The following is an 18,474-nucleotide window of genomic DNA, read 5'->3' on the forward strand; positions in this document are numbered from 1 at the left end:
GGATACACTCTGACCTGTGGCTCTGCACACTCCCTTTTAAAATAGGAATCCAGTGCTGCAGTGCATCTGCCGCTCTGCAGGGTGAGCCTTCACATTGTCAGAAGGAGCTCAGGAGGCAAGTTGTGCTACAGAATGACTGCAGTGACCCTGGCCCTACCCCTTAGAGGTCTGAGGTCTTCCTGGGAACTTGCTATAGCATTAGTATTTTAAGTGTCTTGTGGTGTTGGACTGAAGTAGATTAAAAGCACTGTGTCTTTATTCAATTTTTTAAAAAAGATTTTATTTATTAATGAGAGACAGAGAGAGAGACAGAGAGAGAGAGAGAAAGGCAGAGGGAGAGCAGGCTTCATGCAGGGAGCCTGACGTGGGACTCGATCCCAGGTCTCCAGGATTGCACCCTGGGCTGCAGGCAGTGCTAAACCACCGAGCCACCCAGGCTGCCCAGCACTGTGTCTTTAAAACCTATCTGTCCTATCCACCTCTTACTAATATATGAGATTGTCATAATCTGGAATTTCACAGATTAGCAAAGACTTTCTTTTGATGTTGCTTTTCACGGGACTTGAGTCTGATATGATGCCAGCTACCATAAACGTGTCCTGTAAGACTGATATGGAAAGAGAGCTTTGTAGATGCTGTCATGTTAGTAAGAGCCATGTCCTGGGAATCAGGACGCCTAGCTTCCTGTTCAGTATAACCTTAACCTAAATCTATTAATATCTTTGAACCTTGGTTTCCTCATCTATGGAGTGGCACAGTAATCCTGCCAAGCTTGCTCCTTTGTGTTGGGAGGCCCACACAATGAAGCTATGGCATTGTCATGTGGCTGTTCTTTTTGCCAGAATTTCAGCCTGCCTTCTCATTGTGGCCAGCATGTGATGTGGTCACCAGTAATGGATGTACTCTTGGGGATGGGTGAACTGACTCACAGCCAAGTGTGGAGGAGGAGGCAGGAGTCTGTGTGCTTTTCTCAACCTGTGCCCTTGGGCCCTACAGGGAGGTCTGAGAGGAGAGCCCCCTGTGCGGCTGGCTAAGCAACCCCCTCTGTTGTTCCCTTCCCATCTCTGACAGAGTGGGGAGACCCATATTGGCTTTTCTGCTCTGACCGGTGAGCCCTGGTTAGGTGCCGTGGAAAGCAAAATGCTGTGTGCAAATGAGCTGCTGGGAGGGAAAACCACTTACAGAGTAATGTCTTTAAATGACCTAACAGATGTTTGTGGTTTCCTTTCCCTTCTTGTTCTCTGCTCTTTCTAAGACCCAAGCCATGAACGAGCTGGAGGGAATCTGCGGTACTTTGAACGGTTGCTGGAGGAAGAAAGAGAAAAAATGTTATTAAATCAGACAGAAGCCGGACTGGCCACTCAGGAAAGCATCTATGAGAGGCCTGTGGACTACCTGCCTGAGAGGGATGTTTATGAGAGCCTCTGTCGTGGGGAGGGTGTCAAACTGGTGAGACACATGGCCAGGTCCCACATATGGACCTAGACTTTGGCTCTGGATGGACAGATTTGGGGAGGATGTTTCTCTGTGTATAGGCTGTTTCCTCAGTATCTTGTCCAGTTCTTTGAAATGTCTGGTGAGACTGATGGGTGGGTGTTTTCTGAGGTTAGGATGGGATATTGTCTCCCCTGATGTCCCAGGCAGAGTTCAGATCCTCTAAGTTATTTCTGAGTTCCTCTCCCTACCCTAACATGCCTGCCTTCTGCTCAACTCCTGCTGTGAGGAAAACCATGGGTGTGGATGTGCCCCATGGGAAACTGTGGTCTCTGGTTAAGACACAGCAGTACCTAACGGCTTAGTCTTAGTCTCTGGTGTCACTGATTTTTGAAAGTCCTGGGATCCTAGTGCTTCCTCAGGAGGCTCAGGTATGGGATGATTTCTGGGCCTTGTCCCTGCATATCTACATTCCTCCCAGTGGCTTCTCCACCTAGAATGGCCTCTCTCATGCCTCAGCCCTTCTGACTTACTCATATCTCTGTGAGAAGGATCAGGGATTATCCTGTGCCACAGGACCTTGCAAGAGAGAAAACATGACATGATTTATAGGGTATCATTTCTCTCATTCAAGCTGAAAGGCTTTTGTTTCCATCTGTGGTGGGACAGGAGGGACAGCTGCTGGACATGGGGTGTGAGACCTATACCTGCAGCCAGCCAGCCAGCCAGCCAGCCAGCCAGCCAGCCAGCCAGCCAGCCTGGGACCCAGGATTAGGACTCACTATGCTCAGAGCCTATTGCTGTGTATGCTCCCTAGACTCCCCGGAGGCAGAAGAGGCTTTTCTGTAGGTACCACCATGGCAACAGGACGCCACAGCTGCTCATCGCCCCCTTCAAAGAGGAAGATGAGTGGGACAGCCCGCATATCGTCAGGTATTATGATGTCATGTCTGATGAGGAAATCGAGAGGATCAAGGAGATCGCGAAACCCAAAGTAGGTATCTCTGCAGTTCCTTCCTGGGTGCCTAATCCCTTGTATCATGGGGTGTATCATGGGGTGGTTTGTTTGCTTACTCTTCTGGCCTTTGCTGATACCTAGCACAAGTCTGCTGTCTAGGTGCTCTGGTACTGCAGACTCAGTATGACTTTCTGGGTTCATGGTCCAGTGGCAAAGAAAACTGAAGAAACCAATGTGGACAGCTAAGTGCTATGACAGAAGGACTCCTTGGGAGCAGGGCCTGTCCACAGCAGGAAGTGTTAGCTCACCTGGTGGGGACTGGTGTGTGAGTGAGTTTTGGGGGAACTGCCATAGATGCTGCCAGCCTGGGTCATATGGAGGTCCCAGTTAGTACTGTGAAGAAGTGATTGACTTGGAGGAAGAACAGTATACAGTCTTCTCATTCACAAGCGCTCCAGGTCTCTCCATTTATTTATATCTTGTAAACTTTTTCATAAATGCCTAGTACATTTCTTGTTAAGTTTATTCCTAGGTATGTTTTTTTTATTACCATATTTTTACTGGTTATGTTGTATTAGTTTACTATTATATATTGAAGTATTAATTATAAAATATATTTTATAGTCACAGCTAATGTTTTTTTTTTTTAAATTTTATTTATTTATTCATGAGAGACACAGAGAGAGAGAGAAAGGCAGAGACACAGGCAGAGGGAGGAGCAGGCTCCATGCAGGGAGCCTGACGTGGGACTCGATCCAGGGACTCCAGGATCACACCCTGGGCCAAAGGCAGTGCTAAACCACTGAGCCACCTAGGGATCCCCCACAGCTAATGTTTATTGAGTTTGTTTTTTTTTTTTAATTAATTTTTTTGAGAACACATGTGATTGAATGTGGTGGGGGGAGGTTAGAGGGAAAGAATTTCAAACTCCCGCTGAGCGCGGAGCCTTCTCAGGGCTCCTTCTCACAACCCTGAGATCATGACCTGAGCTGAAATCAAGAGTTGGATGCTTAACCGACTGAGCCACCCTGCTGCCCCTGTGTTCCTGAATTCTTAGGTGTGACAGGCCCTATTCTAAGTGCTTAACATATATTACATATATTAAATATCATGTCTGTTAAGCACACTGTGTTGTGTCACTGTCTTCATTTTACCCACAAGCAAACAGACCTGTGCAGATTGCTGCCACTTGTTCAACTCACTTTTCCTCTTTTGATTTTTAGCTGATTCTCTTGGGTTGTTCAGACATGATCATCAGCTACAAATAAGGAAAAATTTGTTTTCTCCTTCCTAATCATTATAGTTCCATTGTTTTTATCATCTTGTTGAACTGCTCAGAACTCCTTGAGCATTGTTAACTGTTGGCATCCTGGTCTTGTTTCTGAATTTCCTGGGGATTCCTCTGTTATTTGACTGCTAAGTATGCAGTTGGCTGTTGGTTTTGTACGTACGTCATCAGGCTATAAAATTATTTTTGTATTTCTGGTTCATGGAATATTTGTTCACATTTGACGTCATTTAAAGAGAACCAGTTCCTGCCATGTGCACACCCTTTTCCTATCTCTGGTGATTACAGGGCGGCGGCGGGGCGGGGGGCAGGGGGGAGATTTAGCTGGATCCCCTATTACTCTGCTTCTAATAGACTTATAGTGGCAAGAGGTCCTACACTCGTGGGGAGATGGAAAATAGGTTCCTATCCTGGCTTCTGCACCTCATCCTGAAGTGACCTTGGCTTGAGGTACAAGGACATCTAGTGCCCAGAATCAATCATTGAGGTTGCTGAGGGATGGTCTAGCCAAAGTGTGTGGAGAATGGGGACTCGGACCCACCCTTTCCACTCCCTGAGTCAGCTGCAAAGTCCTCCAAGGAAGAAAACTGTTTCCCTGGTTGTCAGGTGAGAGAGCTTTGTTATGCCAGGACCTTTTGAGAGATTCCTGACTTGTCCCTCAGGCCAAGGCACTGAAACATTTCTGTGTGTATTCATGTGGGGTGTGTGTGTGCATATGTGTGTGGCAGGGACAGTGTGGGGAGAGCGTTGGGAGAACTTGTCTTTGAATTGAAGCCATGACATGAGCCACTACAAGCTGACCTCTCCTTTCCGGAGCCTGTGAGGGACACATGCTATTCTGGCTTTGAAGTAGGGCCCATGAGCTTACCTTAGTCTGTAGGGAATGCCTGGCAGCTGCTTTTTTAGGTCCTTGGCCTGCTTTCAGAATAGCTCTGCCTGTCTCTGGGAGCAGAACATAGCTTCCCCACAGCCTCCTTGTGGATGTCAAGCCAGTGTTGAGACTCAGATATTTGGAGGGGGTTTGGCTGCAGCTGCACTTGTCATCAGGAGGAATTGTACACAGGAGCTTGGGGAAGCCCTCTGCCCTGGGCACACTGTTGGGTTGCCAGAAATTGCTGCAGTAGTGCAGCATCCTGGTTACGGGATCTCCTGGCCAATCTTCTGATCCAGCCACACCTCTCCATCCCTTCTACCTCTCCATCCCTTCTACCATCAACTCTTGCCTTGATCTCTGCTTGAGCTCCTTGCTGGCTGCCTTGTTACCACTTTTGCCCCCACGTTACTCAGCTTTCCCAGAGGTGTCCACATTCTGATTGTGAGTGTCCCTTACCTGCCTTCTCTGTTATTTGCCACAAGGTTGCTTCCAGGCCCAGTCCCCACTTGCCTCTTTGGCCTATTCTCATCTCTTTCCTCTAACATCTAATCCAGTCATGGTATCACACACCCACTTTCATCCCTGGGCCTCAGCATTGCTGTTCCTTCCCTGTTCCTGTCATGTTCCCCTACTTGGCGAACTCCTGCTTACCCGGCACGTATTTCAGCTAGGTGATCTCCCCCTGACCATTCCTGAGTATAGTACAGACTGAGCTCCTGCAGACATTAAACTGACTCCATTTGCCGCTCTCCTCATGTTGGGCTGCAGTTGGGCAGCTAGTTTTCTGCCTTCCCCACTTGATGGAATTGCAGGAGGACAGGGGCCATGTCTTGGTCACCCAGTGTAGTGCTGGCCACGTAGTAGGTGCTCATTAAATATTTATGGAAATTAAGGGGAAGTGCTGTAGGGGTGGGGGTATCTGGGTCTTTGGTTCCACCCATGTGAGGTCATTAGGACAGTACACAGCTGAATCATGGCAGAGATGGCTTTGAGTATCAGGTGCTTCCTGGGAGCATCACTGTACCTGTCTGTGGAGATTCAAAGCCTATGAGGTAGGTTAGGGGTGTTGGTGGATGTGTGTACGTTAGCATACATGTGAGATAAGTGGCTTCCAGGCAGCAGGTCACATATTTCAGCCTGTATGATCCTTTCTAGATTCTACCATCTGATCTTGTGAGGCTGCTGAGTAGAAAGTGTGCCTCCTTTCTTTGCTCTTCACAGCGGTGGAAGCCCAGTGGGAGGTGCTGCAGCAGGATGATAGTTTCTTGGCAGAGAAGGTCACTGTGGTTCAAAAGGACCAGGTCAAGCAAAGGTGGTGCTCAGGCAGGGGCGGTATGTATGCCTGGTGAGAAGGCAATCTGTCCAGGCAGATGGGTGAATGGACAAAGGAGACTCCATAGGCATAATTCTGCGGACAGCACAGACCTGGGTGGGAGCAGGGCTCGGCAGTGACTGAGCATGGCAGTGGCCAGGGTCTCACAGCAGAACAGGAATGTGGAGGCCTCAGACTACTGCTTTTCCCTGGCTTGCAGGATCATGGTGCCTTGTCTAGGGCCACTGCCTGAAAAACTTGTTTTCCCAGTTGGTCTGAATGGCAGATCTGGTCCCAGTCTCTCTAGGAAAACACTCAAGGCAAAGAAAGATAAGTCTGCCTTCTCTTCCTGCCTTCCAGCTTGCACGAGCCACTGTCCGTGATCCCAAGACAGGCGTCCTCACTGTTGCCAGCTACAGAGTTTCCAAAAGGTTAGCAGAGGTGATGGTGGGGGTGGGGGTGGGGTGGGGTGGGGAATGATGGCTGCTCAAACCCTATCTACAGGGCTTCCTAGTTTCTACTGAAGGGAGCTTGGCTTGGCTTGTTCTACTTGCCGGTATTTCCCTACTTAGAATACACACCCTGTGTTGCCTGGTAGTCCTGGCCCTGACTCTAGGGGGAGAGTTTAAGACCTCATCTAAGCTACCTTCTCCACTTTCCTTTTCTTGGCTTAGCTCGTGGCTGGAGGAAGATGATGACCCTGTTGTGGCTCGAGTGAATCTTCGGATGCAGCACATCACAGGACTGACAGTAAAGACTGCAGAACTGCTGCAGGTACGCCTGGCCCCTATAGTTGGGAAGTGGGAACATTTCTGGGCAGATGGTCTCCCAGGGTGCCCCAAGCCAGGCGTTGGGAAGCTTTCCCAGTGAACTGTGTGACTGCACAGTGCTGTGAATATGGAGTGACCTCACACAGGGAAGCCAGAATTAAGCATGCCTACTGTCATTCCAACAGTTATCATTCAACAGATATTGGTTGTCTTCTGTGTGCTGAGTATCATACTAGGAGCTAGGGTTCAGTGGTGGGCATGGCAGACCCATTTGTCTCTCTTGACTATGGAAGCTGAAATCCTGAGTTGTTTTAGAGACACTGCTAAGAGAGCTATAAATATCTGCAAAGGTCATAGTTCTGATGCCTATGGTTCATACGCACTTAGAGGTAAATAAAGGGTTCTGTGATCCATTGGTAGAAAAAGTGAGGTCTGAAGAGGCTGATGAGAGTGAGGAGCTTTTTTCAAAGTAGCCCCTTTGGAACCCTGGCTTTCTGCCTTTATTTCAAAGGTGATTGTGAAGACATGGCAGCTGGGTAGAGCTCCTAATAATGTATCCTCTGGTATATATTGAGATCAAATCAGTTTTGGGGGCAGCCCCCGTGGCCCAGCGATTTAGCGCCGCCTTTGGCCCAGGGTGTGATCCTGGAGACCCGGGATTGAGTCCCATGTCAGGCTCCCTGCATGGAGCCTGCTTCTCTCTCTGCCTGTGTCTCTGCCTCTCTCTCTCTCTCTTTCATGAATAAATAAATCTTAAAAAAAAAAAATCAGTTTTGGCCATGCTCCCTTCTGAACATTGGAACATCTGGGTTCTGTTGTAAAGTGTTGACCTGAGACACCTCCAGAGAAGTTTCACTGGCATTTCTTTTTTTCTTTCTTTCTTTCCTTTCTTTTCTTTCTTTCGCATTTCTTTTAAAAGATTTCATTTATTTATTGAGAGAGACTGTGCAGGTATGTGTACAAGCAGGGGGAGGGGCAGAGGCAGAGGCAGAGGCAGAGGGAGAGAGAATCTCAAGCAGACTCCGTGCTAAGCACAGAGCCTGACATGGGGCTTGATCTCATGACCCTGAGATCGTGACCTGAGCCGAAATCGAGAATCGGGTGCTTAATTGACTGAGCCACACAGGCACCACAAACTTAATTTAATTTTAAAGTAGTTCTATAAACAAGTACATCGAAGGGAGCTTTTGCCACATCTCCCACTTGCACCATTTCAAGAGCAGTAGAGATTCTCATTGCACTAAGTTCATTTCTGTTGGCATTGTTGTGATTCATATCTTCATGGAGCATATCTGTTGTTGTTAACACATCTGCCACTCTCAGAGCCAGTGTTAGAACTCTCATGGCCACCATGGAGGACAGCATTCTGCTTGATTGGCTGATTCCATACCCTGGACCAATGGGCTGAGAAGACTAGATGGGATCTATGCCCCTGTTGCTATCTTGGCTGGCTCCCGGGCTACACCCTCTGTACCCTATCTCATGCAGCTGAGAAGGCAGTATAAAACTTGGACTAGCTTCTCTGCCACAACCCTGGCTCCATCTTGTTTGGCTCATCATGTTGTAGGTCAGTAATGAGTGGGATCTGAATGCCAGGACTCCCTGTGGAGGGACTCTTAAAATCAAGGCTCTTCTGGAAGACCCAGACTATAGCTGTCTAGGGGCTGAAGCCCTATTTTTGTTTGCCTTCTTCTGCGAACTATTTTGGCATTTCCTTTGCCAGCCAACAGTGTTGAAAGCTTTGACCTGACCCTACATGGTCTGGGGGACAGGAACCTGGGTGTCAGCACCTTCTTCTAAGTGCTTATTTGTTGTGGATTGGTTGAAGTATAGTCAGTGCCTAGGCACTAGCAAGAGCCTGCACTCCATGGTCCCTCAGAATGTTAGGGATCTGGAAAGGAGTTGGTTCTTCTGCTCCCTGTTGACGCTCTTTCATCTGTAGTTGATGTGTTTGCACTAGATCATTTGGAAGAAAAAGAGCAATTGAGGCTTTCTTATGAATTGGATGAAGGCTTGTCTGATGCTACACTGAAGGAATTCTCTAAGATTGAGGGCACTTCTGATTGGATGTCTCAGCCTTTCTAAAAGAGTAATTTCTGACCATTGTTTTTGGTCTTCACTCTGATCTCAGTATCACAAATTACCCATTTTTCAAATGACTGGCTCTTCTACTTTCGTAACAACACATCTAAAGATTCAAATGCATGCTTCCTCACAGGAATCAGTTTTCTTGTGGGGGGGAGGAGGTGGGGGATTTATTTATTTATAAATTTAAATTCAGTTAATTAGCATATAGTATATTACTAGTTTCAGAGGCAGAGTTCAGTGATTCATCAGTTGTATAAAACATCCAGTGCTCATTACATTACATGCCCTCCTTAATGCCTATTACCCAGTTTTCCTATTCCCCCCAACTCCTTTCCAGCCACCCTCAGTTTGTTTCCTAGAGGTAAGAGTCTCTTATGGTTTGTCTCCCTCTCTGGTTTCGTTTTATGTTTCTCTTCCCTTACCCTATGCTCCTCTGTCTTGTTTCTTAAATTCTGCATATGAATGAAATCATATGATAATTGTTTTTCTCTGGATAGACTTATTTTGGTTAACATAATATCCACTAGTTCCATCCATGTCATTGCAAATGGCAAGATTTCTTTTTTTAAAATGGCTGAGTAATATTTCATTGTGTGTGTGTGTGTGTGTATATGTATATGTATATATATGTACATATATACCATATCTTCCTTATCCATTCATCTGTCACTGGACATCTGGGTTCTTTGCATAGTTTGGGTTTTGTGGACATTGCTGCTAGAAACATTGGTGCAAGTGCCCCTTCAGATCACTACATTTGTGTCTTTGGGGTAAATACTAGTAGTGCCATTGCTGGGTTGTAGGGTAGCTCTATTTTCAACTTTTTGAGGAACTTCCATATGGTTTTCCAGCATGGCTGTACCACCTTGCATTGTCAGCAGGAGTATAAGAGGGTTCCCCTTTCTCTGCATCTTCTCCAACACCTATCATTTCCTGACTTGTTCATTTTAGCCAAGGAATCAGGTTTGATGGATAGTTGCTTGTTATTAAAGTTCTGAGTTTGCCCAGATGGTGAAGCTGATTGCAAATCCAGAAGCTCCTAAGACACTTGCATTCTTTGCAGACAATAAATAGTATAGACACAATAGTATCAGCAGACGATCAAATGTGATTCCCAAAACTAAAAAGATGAACCTGCTATAGTAGTGCAGCTTCTTTCTCTCCGAGGGATCTACAAGTTTAAAGCATCCGATCCCACAAATGGGAATATTAGAAAGTACAGCCATACCCTGTAGTTCCATCAGTAAGCGGTGATCAAATTTTGCATAGTGCATTGGCATGATAATTCCAGTCATGTTTAAAATTTTCTTCCAAGTTTTCAACAACGGGACCCAAAGAAAGTGTTTGCAATATCACTTTATCAACTGCTGTAGCACTTCCCTCCTTAGATATACGTTCAGCCTTAGGGCCACCTGTTGAACCTGGCCACTTCACACTGTTGATAGAATTTCCAGGTATTTCTGGTGCAGGAATCTTGAAGGCTAAAGCAGCCTATGATAGTATATTTTCATCCACTGATTCTTCATATCAAAATTTTAAATTATGTGGACACTGAAAATCATGCTTTTCAAATTCTGCACTACATCACATTTGATGCATATTGCTTTCTTTTTAAATAGGAGGATTTTCTTTCTTGTAAAGTACCCCCTCCCTCTCTCTCCCTCATGTCTATAGGTATAGGTCTTCATTATTGCCAGTTTTACAAAATCTCACATCTGATTCTTGGAATCGCCAAAAAGAATATGCAAAACATACTAACTTCCTGAAGACTAATAGCTGAGCCCCAGAGGTTTTTAGGGCTTCAGTAAGAAACAGTAGCCAGATGTTCCCAGATGGACATTGGTGGTACCACTTTATCTGTCAGCTTCCATGTCAAATTCTGTACTTCATCTTGAATTTTGTCTCATTCTGACCACTGCGGCTAGAATAACCATTTGTGACTTAAGACTTAGATTGTGCTGATAAACTGCTCAGTCAGGTGTTTATAGTTTATAATCTAATCAACGACAATCTGGTAGTTGCTTAAGCTAAGATGGCTCAGGTGCTGCTTCAGGTCCAGGCTCCCACTGGGACCACTGTTGGCTGCCTGTCCTGCTGTTTCACTTGGATGCAGAACTGCTCTATGCGGTGAGCCACTGTGAAAGGGAGTGGGATACATTTTCCCTGCTCAGTTTCACCAGGAACAGTAACCAGGGCACAGTGACACAGGTGGCAGGAGCAGTGTCAGGTACTGAGGTACCCAAGTTTGGGTACTGAGGTACTGAGTTACCCAAACTAGCATAAGAAAAAAGTTCCTGTCTTGGGTTTGTTGGTTTTCCTCTGGATTACCTTCCTATTGTCTTGCAAACACATAGGCCACGCCCTGCCTTAAGGAAAGCTCTCTCTGCTGCCATCTGAGTGTCCCTAAAGGGCTGGAGTTTCTCCACAGTGGCTGTCTGCAGGTTCCCTATCTTGTGTTTGGGAAACCCCATTTATGCTGTAGCCTTACTCTTGGACATGGCCGAGGTACATTTGAACCGTTTGGTCTGCCTGTGCTGGCAGGGCATAGTTACCATCCACCTTAGAGAAGATGCACTTGGGGGTTCTGGTTATTAAGGGGTACAGGTGTTTTCTGTTGTTGTGGGGAGATAGTCTTCCCGGAGAGATGGGCTGCTTCAGGACTGTTCATCCTGCTGACAAGGTCTGATGCTGTTCTTTCCCACCAGGTTGCTAATTATGGAATGGGAGGACAATATGAGCCACATTTTGACTTCTCTAGGGTAAGGCCCAAACCATGGCTACTTCTAGAGGGCGCTGCTCCAGCTGTTTTGAGAATGCTGGAGCTTCTCTGAGCACTTCAGTCTCTATATTAGGCAACCCCCCCCCCCCCCCCCCCCCCCCCCCCCCCCCCCGCAAACCTTACCAGGACCAACTCTTTGTTACTGGAAAAGTCTAAATCAGGAAGTCTGGGGCCTGTGGAACCCAGTGTACCCTGGCTATTTCCCTGTAAAGCATAGGACCTCATTAGATCTTTGTGAAAGCTGTTCCTGGTTCCTGCCCCCCCCTTTCCCTGTGCCCTGGCCAGGGTTTCCTTTGCAGCCGTGGCCCATGGTCCAGGCTGATGTATGGAATACATGCTTATAGCCTTCCCTTGACCCTTTTGGCCCCAGTCTTGTGAGTTGGGGGGTGGAATTATCTGCAAATGTGGGTGAAAGTTGTTATTTGTTGCAGCGACCTTTTGACAGCGGCCTCAAAACGGAAGGGAATAGGTTAGCGACGTTTCTTAACTATGTAAGTACTGGGGCCAGGTCCACCTGTTCATTCTCACTTAATTTTATAGAAAAATGAGCAAGATGCTTTCAAGCGTTTAGGGACGGGGAATCGTGTGGCCACGTTCTTAAACTACGTGAGTATGATGCATGCAATAATAAATGGGCCTTCGGGGAACCTGGGCCAGTGTGCTATATTAGATCCACTCCTGTCAGGGCTGACACCATCAGCTGTTGCTCCGTGGCTGGGCCCCTCTGGCCCTCAGCACTCTTCTTGGCTGGAGTAGGGAGTTGACACAGATGTTCCCATCTCTGTGCTCACCTACATCCCTGACTTTCATATCCCTGGCTCCTTTTGATGGGCCCAGTGCTAGTCAGGATTTTTGGGGTGAGTGCCCTGGAGAGTCCCCTCCTTGGAGGAAGAGTGAGGAGGCTGCCATGAGGCCCTTTTAAATGAAAGCTCCCTGTGTTTTCCCAGAGCTTGGTGGCCTGCCTCTCATCTGCTGCCTATCCTCCAGCCACAGGCCATTGGGTTTACATCCTATATGAGGAGCAATTTGCTTTCCCCTCTGCTTAGCCCATTCTAAAGAGGCATACAAACTGTCAGGTAACTTAGAGACAGCAGCCCATGGCCATCTTTTCCTTTGGTGTCTTGTTTAAGTTAAGATTTATGTTCTGGGGCTGGCTGTGAACATGCTAGTGAGCAGGACATGTGGGGTCTTCCGTGGGGTTTACAGCCTAACATGAGGGACTTGCTTTAACCATAGGGCCAGTAATTCATTTAGTTAGCATAGTGACAAATGCCTTGAAAAAGTGGCTCAGGGTTGAGATTCAGAGAAGGCCTCCCTGGGGAGTAATATGTTGGTGGAGACTTGAAGGTTGAGTGGAAATTAGTTGGTGGAACATGCTTTCTGGCAGAGGAGAATGTGTGGAGACCTGGAAAAGGGAAGGAGATGGGGATGTTGGAAAAATGGAAGAAGACTGGTGTGACTCAGAGGTAGTAATTGAGACGAGAGCGGGTGGAGAGAGAGAGGCTGCTGAGACAGACGGGGGCTTTGGGTTCTAGAAAAGAGCCTGGATTTGATCCCCAGGGCTGTGAGAAGCCATCAAAGGTTTTCATCTTATTCGTTTACCATATGTCTGTTGAGTGCTTTTTAGTTTGTCTGGCATGCAACCTGTGGAAATATTTTTAAAACTCCACGTTTTATTACATTATAGACAAAAAACTTGAAGACAGCCAGCTGAGACAGAAGTGGTGCCTGGGGCATGAGTCGAGGCACGCTTTGTGGGCATAAATGTAGCCTCCCTTCCATGGAACTTGTGTTCCACTTAGTTTGAGGCCTCACTGGGAGAAAGCAGGACCTGTGGAGCCTTCTCTGTCTGCTCACCTGGCTGGCCCCGGGGAGGACTGCTGTTCTGGGAAGGTGAGGGTGGCACTAGAACCAGAGAAACAAAGCCCACAGTGGGGGCTACAGATGGTGTTGGGAGCAGCAGGGAGCTTTAGGGTAGAGCTGCTCAAAGGGCAGAGTGCCTTAGGTATGGCGCAGGCTGGATGGGGATTCAAGAGCAGGCATCAGCCTGGCATTTTCCGTGTACAGTCTCAGATTGTTCCCATCTGAGGATGGCCAGGATATGGGTATTCCCCAGGGCTACGGCTCTCAAGCACCCCTGGCATGGGACTATCCCAATAAAACCGCATAGATTAAGCAGGGTTTAGGAGGGTTAGGGTATGGGATAAGCTTTTCTTGGGGGGAGGGCCAGCTGTGGACCAGAGCCTTCAAGTGGTGTCACTCCTGCTCAGAGAAAGGTAATCTGCATACTTGGGTCCTTTGTGGCTCACTTGCTCTGAGAACTTTGAGTACAAGGGCCAAGCTCTCTGCCTTGTATTCTCAGATGAGTGATGTAGAAGCTGGTGGTGCCACTGTTTTTCCTGATCTGGGGGCTGCAATTTGGCCTAAGAAGGTAAGTTCTAGTTTTTGTGGGTCACAGGTTGGAGCATAGCTCAGACCTTGTTCATGTCTCTCAGTTCCATTCCCTGGCCTGCTTGATTCTTACTGTGAGGGACTTTATCCCCTTCCTGCTTGAGCTCTGACTTTTTGGCTTTAGTGTCCATCTGGGGAGATGGTGTGGGAAGGGAAGTCCTTTGGGAGAAGCTTGGTTATTAAATATCCTCCCCACCATGAAGGGTGGATACTTCTGTATTGTTGGAATCCCAGAGTCCTGTCCCTTTGTACATGGGAAAGTGAGAGTGTTTCTGCTTAGGGAGGTGTTATCTGACGGGCTGTCTTTTTTTCCTAGGGTACAGCTGTATTCTGGTACAACCTTCTGCGGAGTGGGGAAGGTGACTACCGTACAAGACACGCTGCCTGTCCCGTGCTTGTGGGCTGCAAGTGGGGTAAGTGGATTAGCCTGGGCACTTTTGGTCAGACTCTGATTTGGGATATACCTGCTGCTGTATTTTCACAGTGCCAAGATGTCTTCCTTTTTGAGTTTTTCGTTTTTTTCCTGCTAACTGATTGTTTCATCCAGCCATGTAGCTGTCCACAAAACTGATTCTGTGCCAGGACAGCTAGTTGGAAATATTCTCAGAGATGCCCACAAGAGCTGAGGAGGCTACAAGGAGGAGAATAGCTACATAAGCATTGCTTATGCCCCAGGATGGCTCCCAGAAGAGTAGACTCTGGTAGGGGTTCTGAGGGAGCGGTGGGAGAGAAATGGAGTCAGAATGGGGAAGAGGTCTCCTAGGCAAGCAAGGCCCACATGGAACCAGCTTGTTGGGTTCGGGGACCAGCCTTTGTCATTTACGTAAGGGGAGGACTACGGTACAGGGGCCTGGAGATGAGGCTCGAGGCTGGGACCAGACCATGGAGGCTGAAATTAGAGCTTTGAGCTTTGTCCTGAAAGCAGCTGTGGTGAGTGAGGGGGAGGCTTGAACCAGGATGATAGGAAGTGATTGCAGAGAGGAGTTTATACCCTCATGGCGAGTTTTGGGGATAATAGTGGTAGGTTCACAGAAAATTAAGCATTTAGAATCTAAATGAAGCAAATGCTGACTTTAGGGAAAAGAAAGAATTGTACAAGAAATGTCTGTACACTATTAGGTGGCTCAGGCATGAGCAACATTTATGTGATATGATAATGTAAGCAGTTAATGATTATTTATTTATTTATTTTTAAAGTTATTTATTTATTTATTCATGAGAGAGAGAGAGAGATAGGCAGGTACAGAGACACAGGCAGAGGAAGAAGGAGGCTCCATGCAGGGAGCCCGACATGGGGCTGGATCCCGGGTCTCCAGGATCACGCCCTGGGCTGAAGGTGGCGCTAAACTGCTGAGCCACCCGGGCTGCCCAATTAATGATAATGTAATTAAAATTTGTGATTTAATTCTGTTGGGGAGATAGAAGATGTAATGTGTCTTAGGGGTAGTATAGAAGAATTCCAAAATTGAAAGTCAAGAGGTAGCAGTATCAGCATGTTATTTAGAAATATGTGGTTGAATGTCAAAAGAAACAACTAAAGGAGTTGAGTGTCCTCTAGAAGTGGGGTTTGGCAGCGGGAAGGGGTGGGGGGGGAAGGAGATTGCTGTTTATCACTATTAGCTTTGTAGACAGTTTAATTTTTTTCAACTAAATACATTTATATTTTAAAAGCTCTATGGCTTCAGTAGTGCATTATTTATCATGCTAAGAGCCTGTGTTAAGGAATGAACTAATGGTTCTTGTGGATTTGAGGCACAGCTTTAGGTGACTGACAGTGCTAGCACTGGCTCTGCTGCTCTTACCCACAGCACACAGACCAGATCTGCTGACCACAGCAGATCTTGATGTTGACATCCAGGCCCTCCACAGTCCTGACAGACTTCCTCATCCTTAGCTTCTATATCTTAGTTCTTTATCAATAATATCAAGCTGCTTGGGGTCCTTGATACACATCACGGTTATTCATGTCTTAATGTCTTTCTCATCCTCTTCCCACTTCCTGGACCCCCTTGATACATGAATCATCTGGTAATCCATCTTCTTCCCTGGATAACTCCTATTCAGCACCATGTCCCAGCCTGGAGTCTCCTCTTCCCTCACATGGTTAGGTGTCCTTTGGTTCAGTTTCCATGGCAATGTACACATATTTATCTTTTTTCATGGGCAGACCTTTGAACAGTTATCTATTTATACATAGGTTTTCCTTACCAGCTCATGAGCAACTTGAGGTTTGAGACCATATCTTACTCAAGTTTGAGTCCCAGGGCCCAGTGCAGGATTCATCATGGAGGAGTCATTCATTTTGGCTGCTAAACTAACCAACAGGATTGTAACATACTTTCTTTCTGTTCACAGTCTCCAATAAGTGGTTCCATGAACGAGGACAGGAATTCTTGAGGCCATGTGGATCAACAGAAGTTGACTGACTTCCTTTTCTGCCCTTCCCGGCCCCACAGCCCATGTCGTCCTCAAGTTCCACATGACAGACACCCTTGTATGTTCCAGGCCCTGTCACTCAGGTCTTTGTTGGAGTGAATGTTTGTCTGGAGCAAAGGGAGAGCCGACTGGGGAGGGTCCTGGGTGACCTGGGTCCCGACCTCTCTGGTCAGCCTGTGCCACCTCTGGCCACCTTGGGTCAGAGTGGCTGCAGGAGAGTAAGGCTGTCTAGCACCTAGCAAGGTGCCTTTGTACCTCAGATGTTTTAGGTGTGAGGTGTTTCAGTGAACCAAAGTTCTGATACCTTGTTTACATGTTTGTTTTTATGGCATTTCTATCAATGTGGCTTTAACCAAAAAATAAAATGTCCCTGCCGGAAGCCTTAAAGAGCCTTATTCGGAGTATTTTTTAAATATGGGGGAACTTATACCAAGTTCGCTATTTCTTTCCTATGCATCTCCTCTGTAGAGGCAGAATCTGGGTAGTGAATACTTTAGTGGCAAAACCTTGACCTTGGGTTCTAGATGTGGTTTCAACACTTATATTTCTAAGCCTCAGTATCCTTTCTGGAAAGTGAGGGAAATAGTCTCACCTTGCCTTTTAGAGAATATAATGATCGTGTATGTTCATGACTATTTTGCTGTTAGAATTTGAAATATTTTTTTTGAAATTTCTTAAAAATTTTAAGATACACACAGAACTGTTTATGAAACGTAAATATACAATGTAAAGAATATGAAGGTGAACATGAGCAATGATGTGACCAGGTTAGAGAAGAGATCGTTTTCAAATCTGTACCTCAGGGGACCCTTGTAATCCTTTCCTGGATCATATCTCCTATCCTGCTTCCAGTACCTTGGTGGTAACCATTGTCTAGTGGTTTTTGGGAGTTTTCCTTTGTTTGTTTGTAATTTTATTACCTGTGTCTACATCCTTAAATTAAGGATTATTTTGTTTTCCCTGATTTTGAATGTTTTGTAAATAGAATCATCTATTTTTGCAGGTGTTGGGCTTCTTTTGTTTGACAGTTGTTTTTAAGATTCATTTATGTTATATAGCTCTAGTTTGTTTTAATTTGTAGAGTTGCTTCAGTTTTGTTAATGTATATGGTAGGACAGTACTTAATATAGCCCGTATACTGTTGATAAGATATTTGAATTGGTTTCATTCTTTGTATGTTATGAGTAATCCTGCCATTTGCATTTTTATACATGATTCCTGGTACGCATAAACACATTTCTGAAGAATATATATCTAGCAGTAGAAATGTGGAGTCTTAGTAGTTTTCAGATTTACCATATAACAAACATATTCCAGGGTGGTTATTCATATCTCACCAGGAGTGAATGAGAGTTGTTATCCCAATTTTCTCTAATCTCTGGTACTGTCCTGCTTCTCCATTTTAGCTAACTTGTTACATGCATAGTATTGTCTATTTTATCTTTATTTTATTTTTTAAAGATTTTATTTATTCATGAGAGACCCACAGAGAGAGGCAGAGACTTAATGGGACTTGTCCCACGACCCCAGGATCACGTCCTGAGCCAAAGGCATACACTTAACTGCTGAGCCACCCAGGTGCCCATGTTATGTTATCTATTTTAACATAATTACTGATAACATCGAATACCTTTTTATTAGTCATTAGTTTTCTTTAAATGTCTTTTCAAGTCTTTTTCTTACTGATTGACTGGAATTTTTTAGTATCTTATAGACATAAACTCTGATGGTTATAGGTTTTGCAAGTTATTTTTCTTTTTTTTTTTTTAAGATTTTATTTATTTATTTATTTGAGAGAAAGCAAGTGAGAAAGCACAGGCAGTGGAAGGGGCAGAGAAAGAGGGAGAAACAGACTCCCCACCGAGCAGGGAGCCTAATGTGGGGCTCCATCCCAGAACCCCAAGATCACGACCTGAGCTGAAGGCCAACGCCCAACCACTGAGCCAGGCATCCGTATTTCCCTTTTTCTAGTTTGTCTTTTCAGTCTTAGTTTTGTCTTCTGATGAACACAAGTTCTTGATTTTTATGTCAGATTTATCAGGCTTTTCCTCTTTGATTTATGCTTTTTATATCTTAAGAAATTA

General features: G+C 45.9%; 1 protein-coding gene across 9 annotated transcripts in view; it reads left to right on the forward strand.

The window, feature by feature from the left end:
- P4HA2 (prolyl 4-hydroxylase subunit alpha 2) overlaps nucleotides 1-16,777 on the forward strand; it is a 33,198-nt gene extending 16,421 nt beyond the window's left edge. For 4 of the 9 annotated variants that reach the window (XM_072731789.1, XM_072731785.1, XM_072731786.1 and 1 more), the window contains exons 8-16: nucleotides 1,256-1,449; nucleotides 2,252-2,428; nucleotides 6,227-6,297; nucleotides 6,541-6,640; nucleotides 11,430-11,483; nucleotides 11,935-11,994; nucleotides 13,866-13,934; nucleotides 14,271-14,367; nucleotides 16,310-16,777. In XM_072731789.1, coding sequence (XP_072587890.1) covers nucleotides 1,256-1,449; nucleotides 2,252-2,428; nucleotides 6,227-6,297; nucleotides 6,541-6,640; nucleotides 11,430-11,483; nucleotides 11,935-11,994; nucleotides 13,866-13,934; nucleotides 14,271-14,367; nucleotides 16,310-16,380 — 893 coding nt within the window. In that variant the 3' untranslated portion in view covers nucleotides 16,381-16,777. Of the gene's footprint in view, nucleotides 1-1,255; nucleotides 1,450-2,251; nucleotides 2,429-6,226; nucleotides 6,298-6,540; nucleotides 6,641-11,429; nucleotides 11,484-11,934; nucleotides 11,995-12,043; nucleotides 12,110-13,865; nucleotides 13,935-14,270; nucleotides 14,368-16,309 lie in introns of all 9 variants that reach the window. The other 5 variants (XM_072731787.1, XM_072731783.1, XM_072731784.1 and 2 more) reach the window with 2 other exon arrangements.
- Nucleotides 16,778-18,474: the final 1,697 nt, after the last annotated feature.

The sequence above is a fragment of the Vulpes vulpes genome, chromosome 12 (genome assembly GCF_048418805.1).
Source record: "Vulpes vulpes isolate BD-2025 chromosome 12, VulVul3, whole genome shotgun sequence".
Taxonomy (NCBI): Eukaryota; Metazoa; Chordata; class Mammalia; order Carnivora; family Canidae; genus Vulpes; species Vulpes vulpes.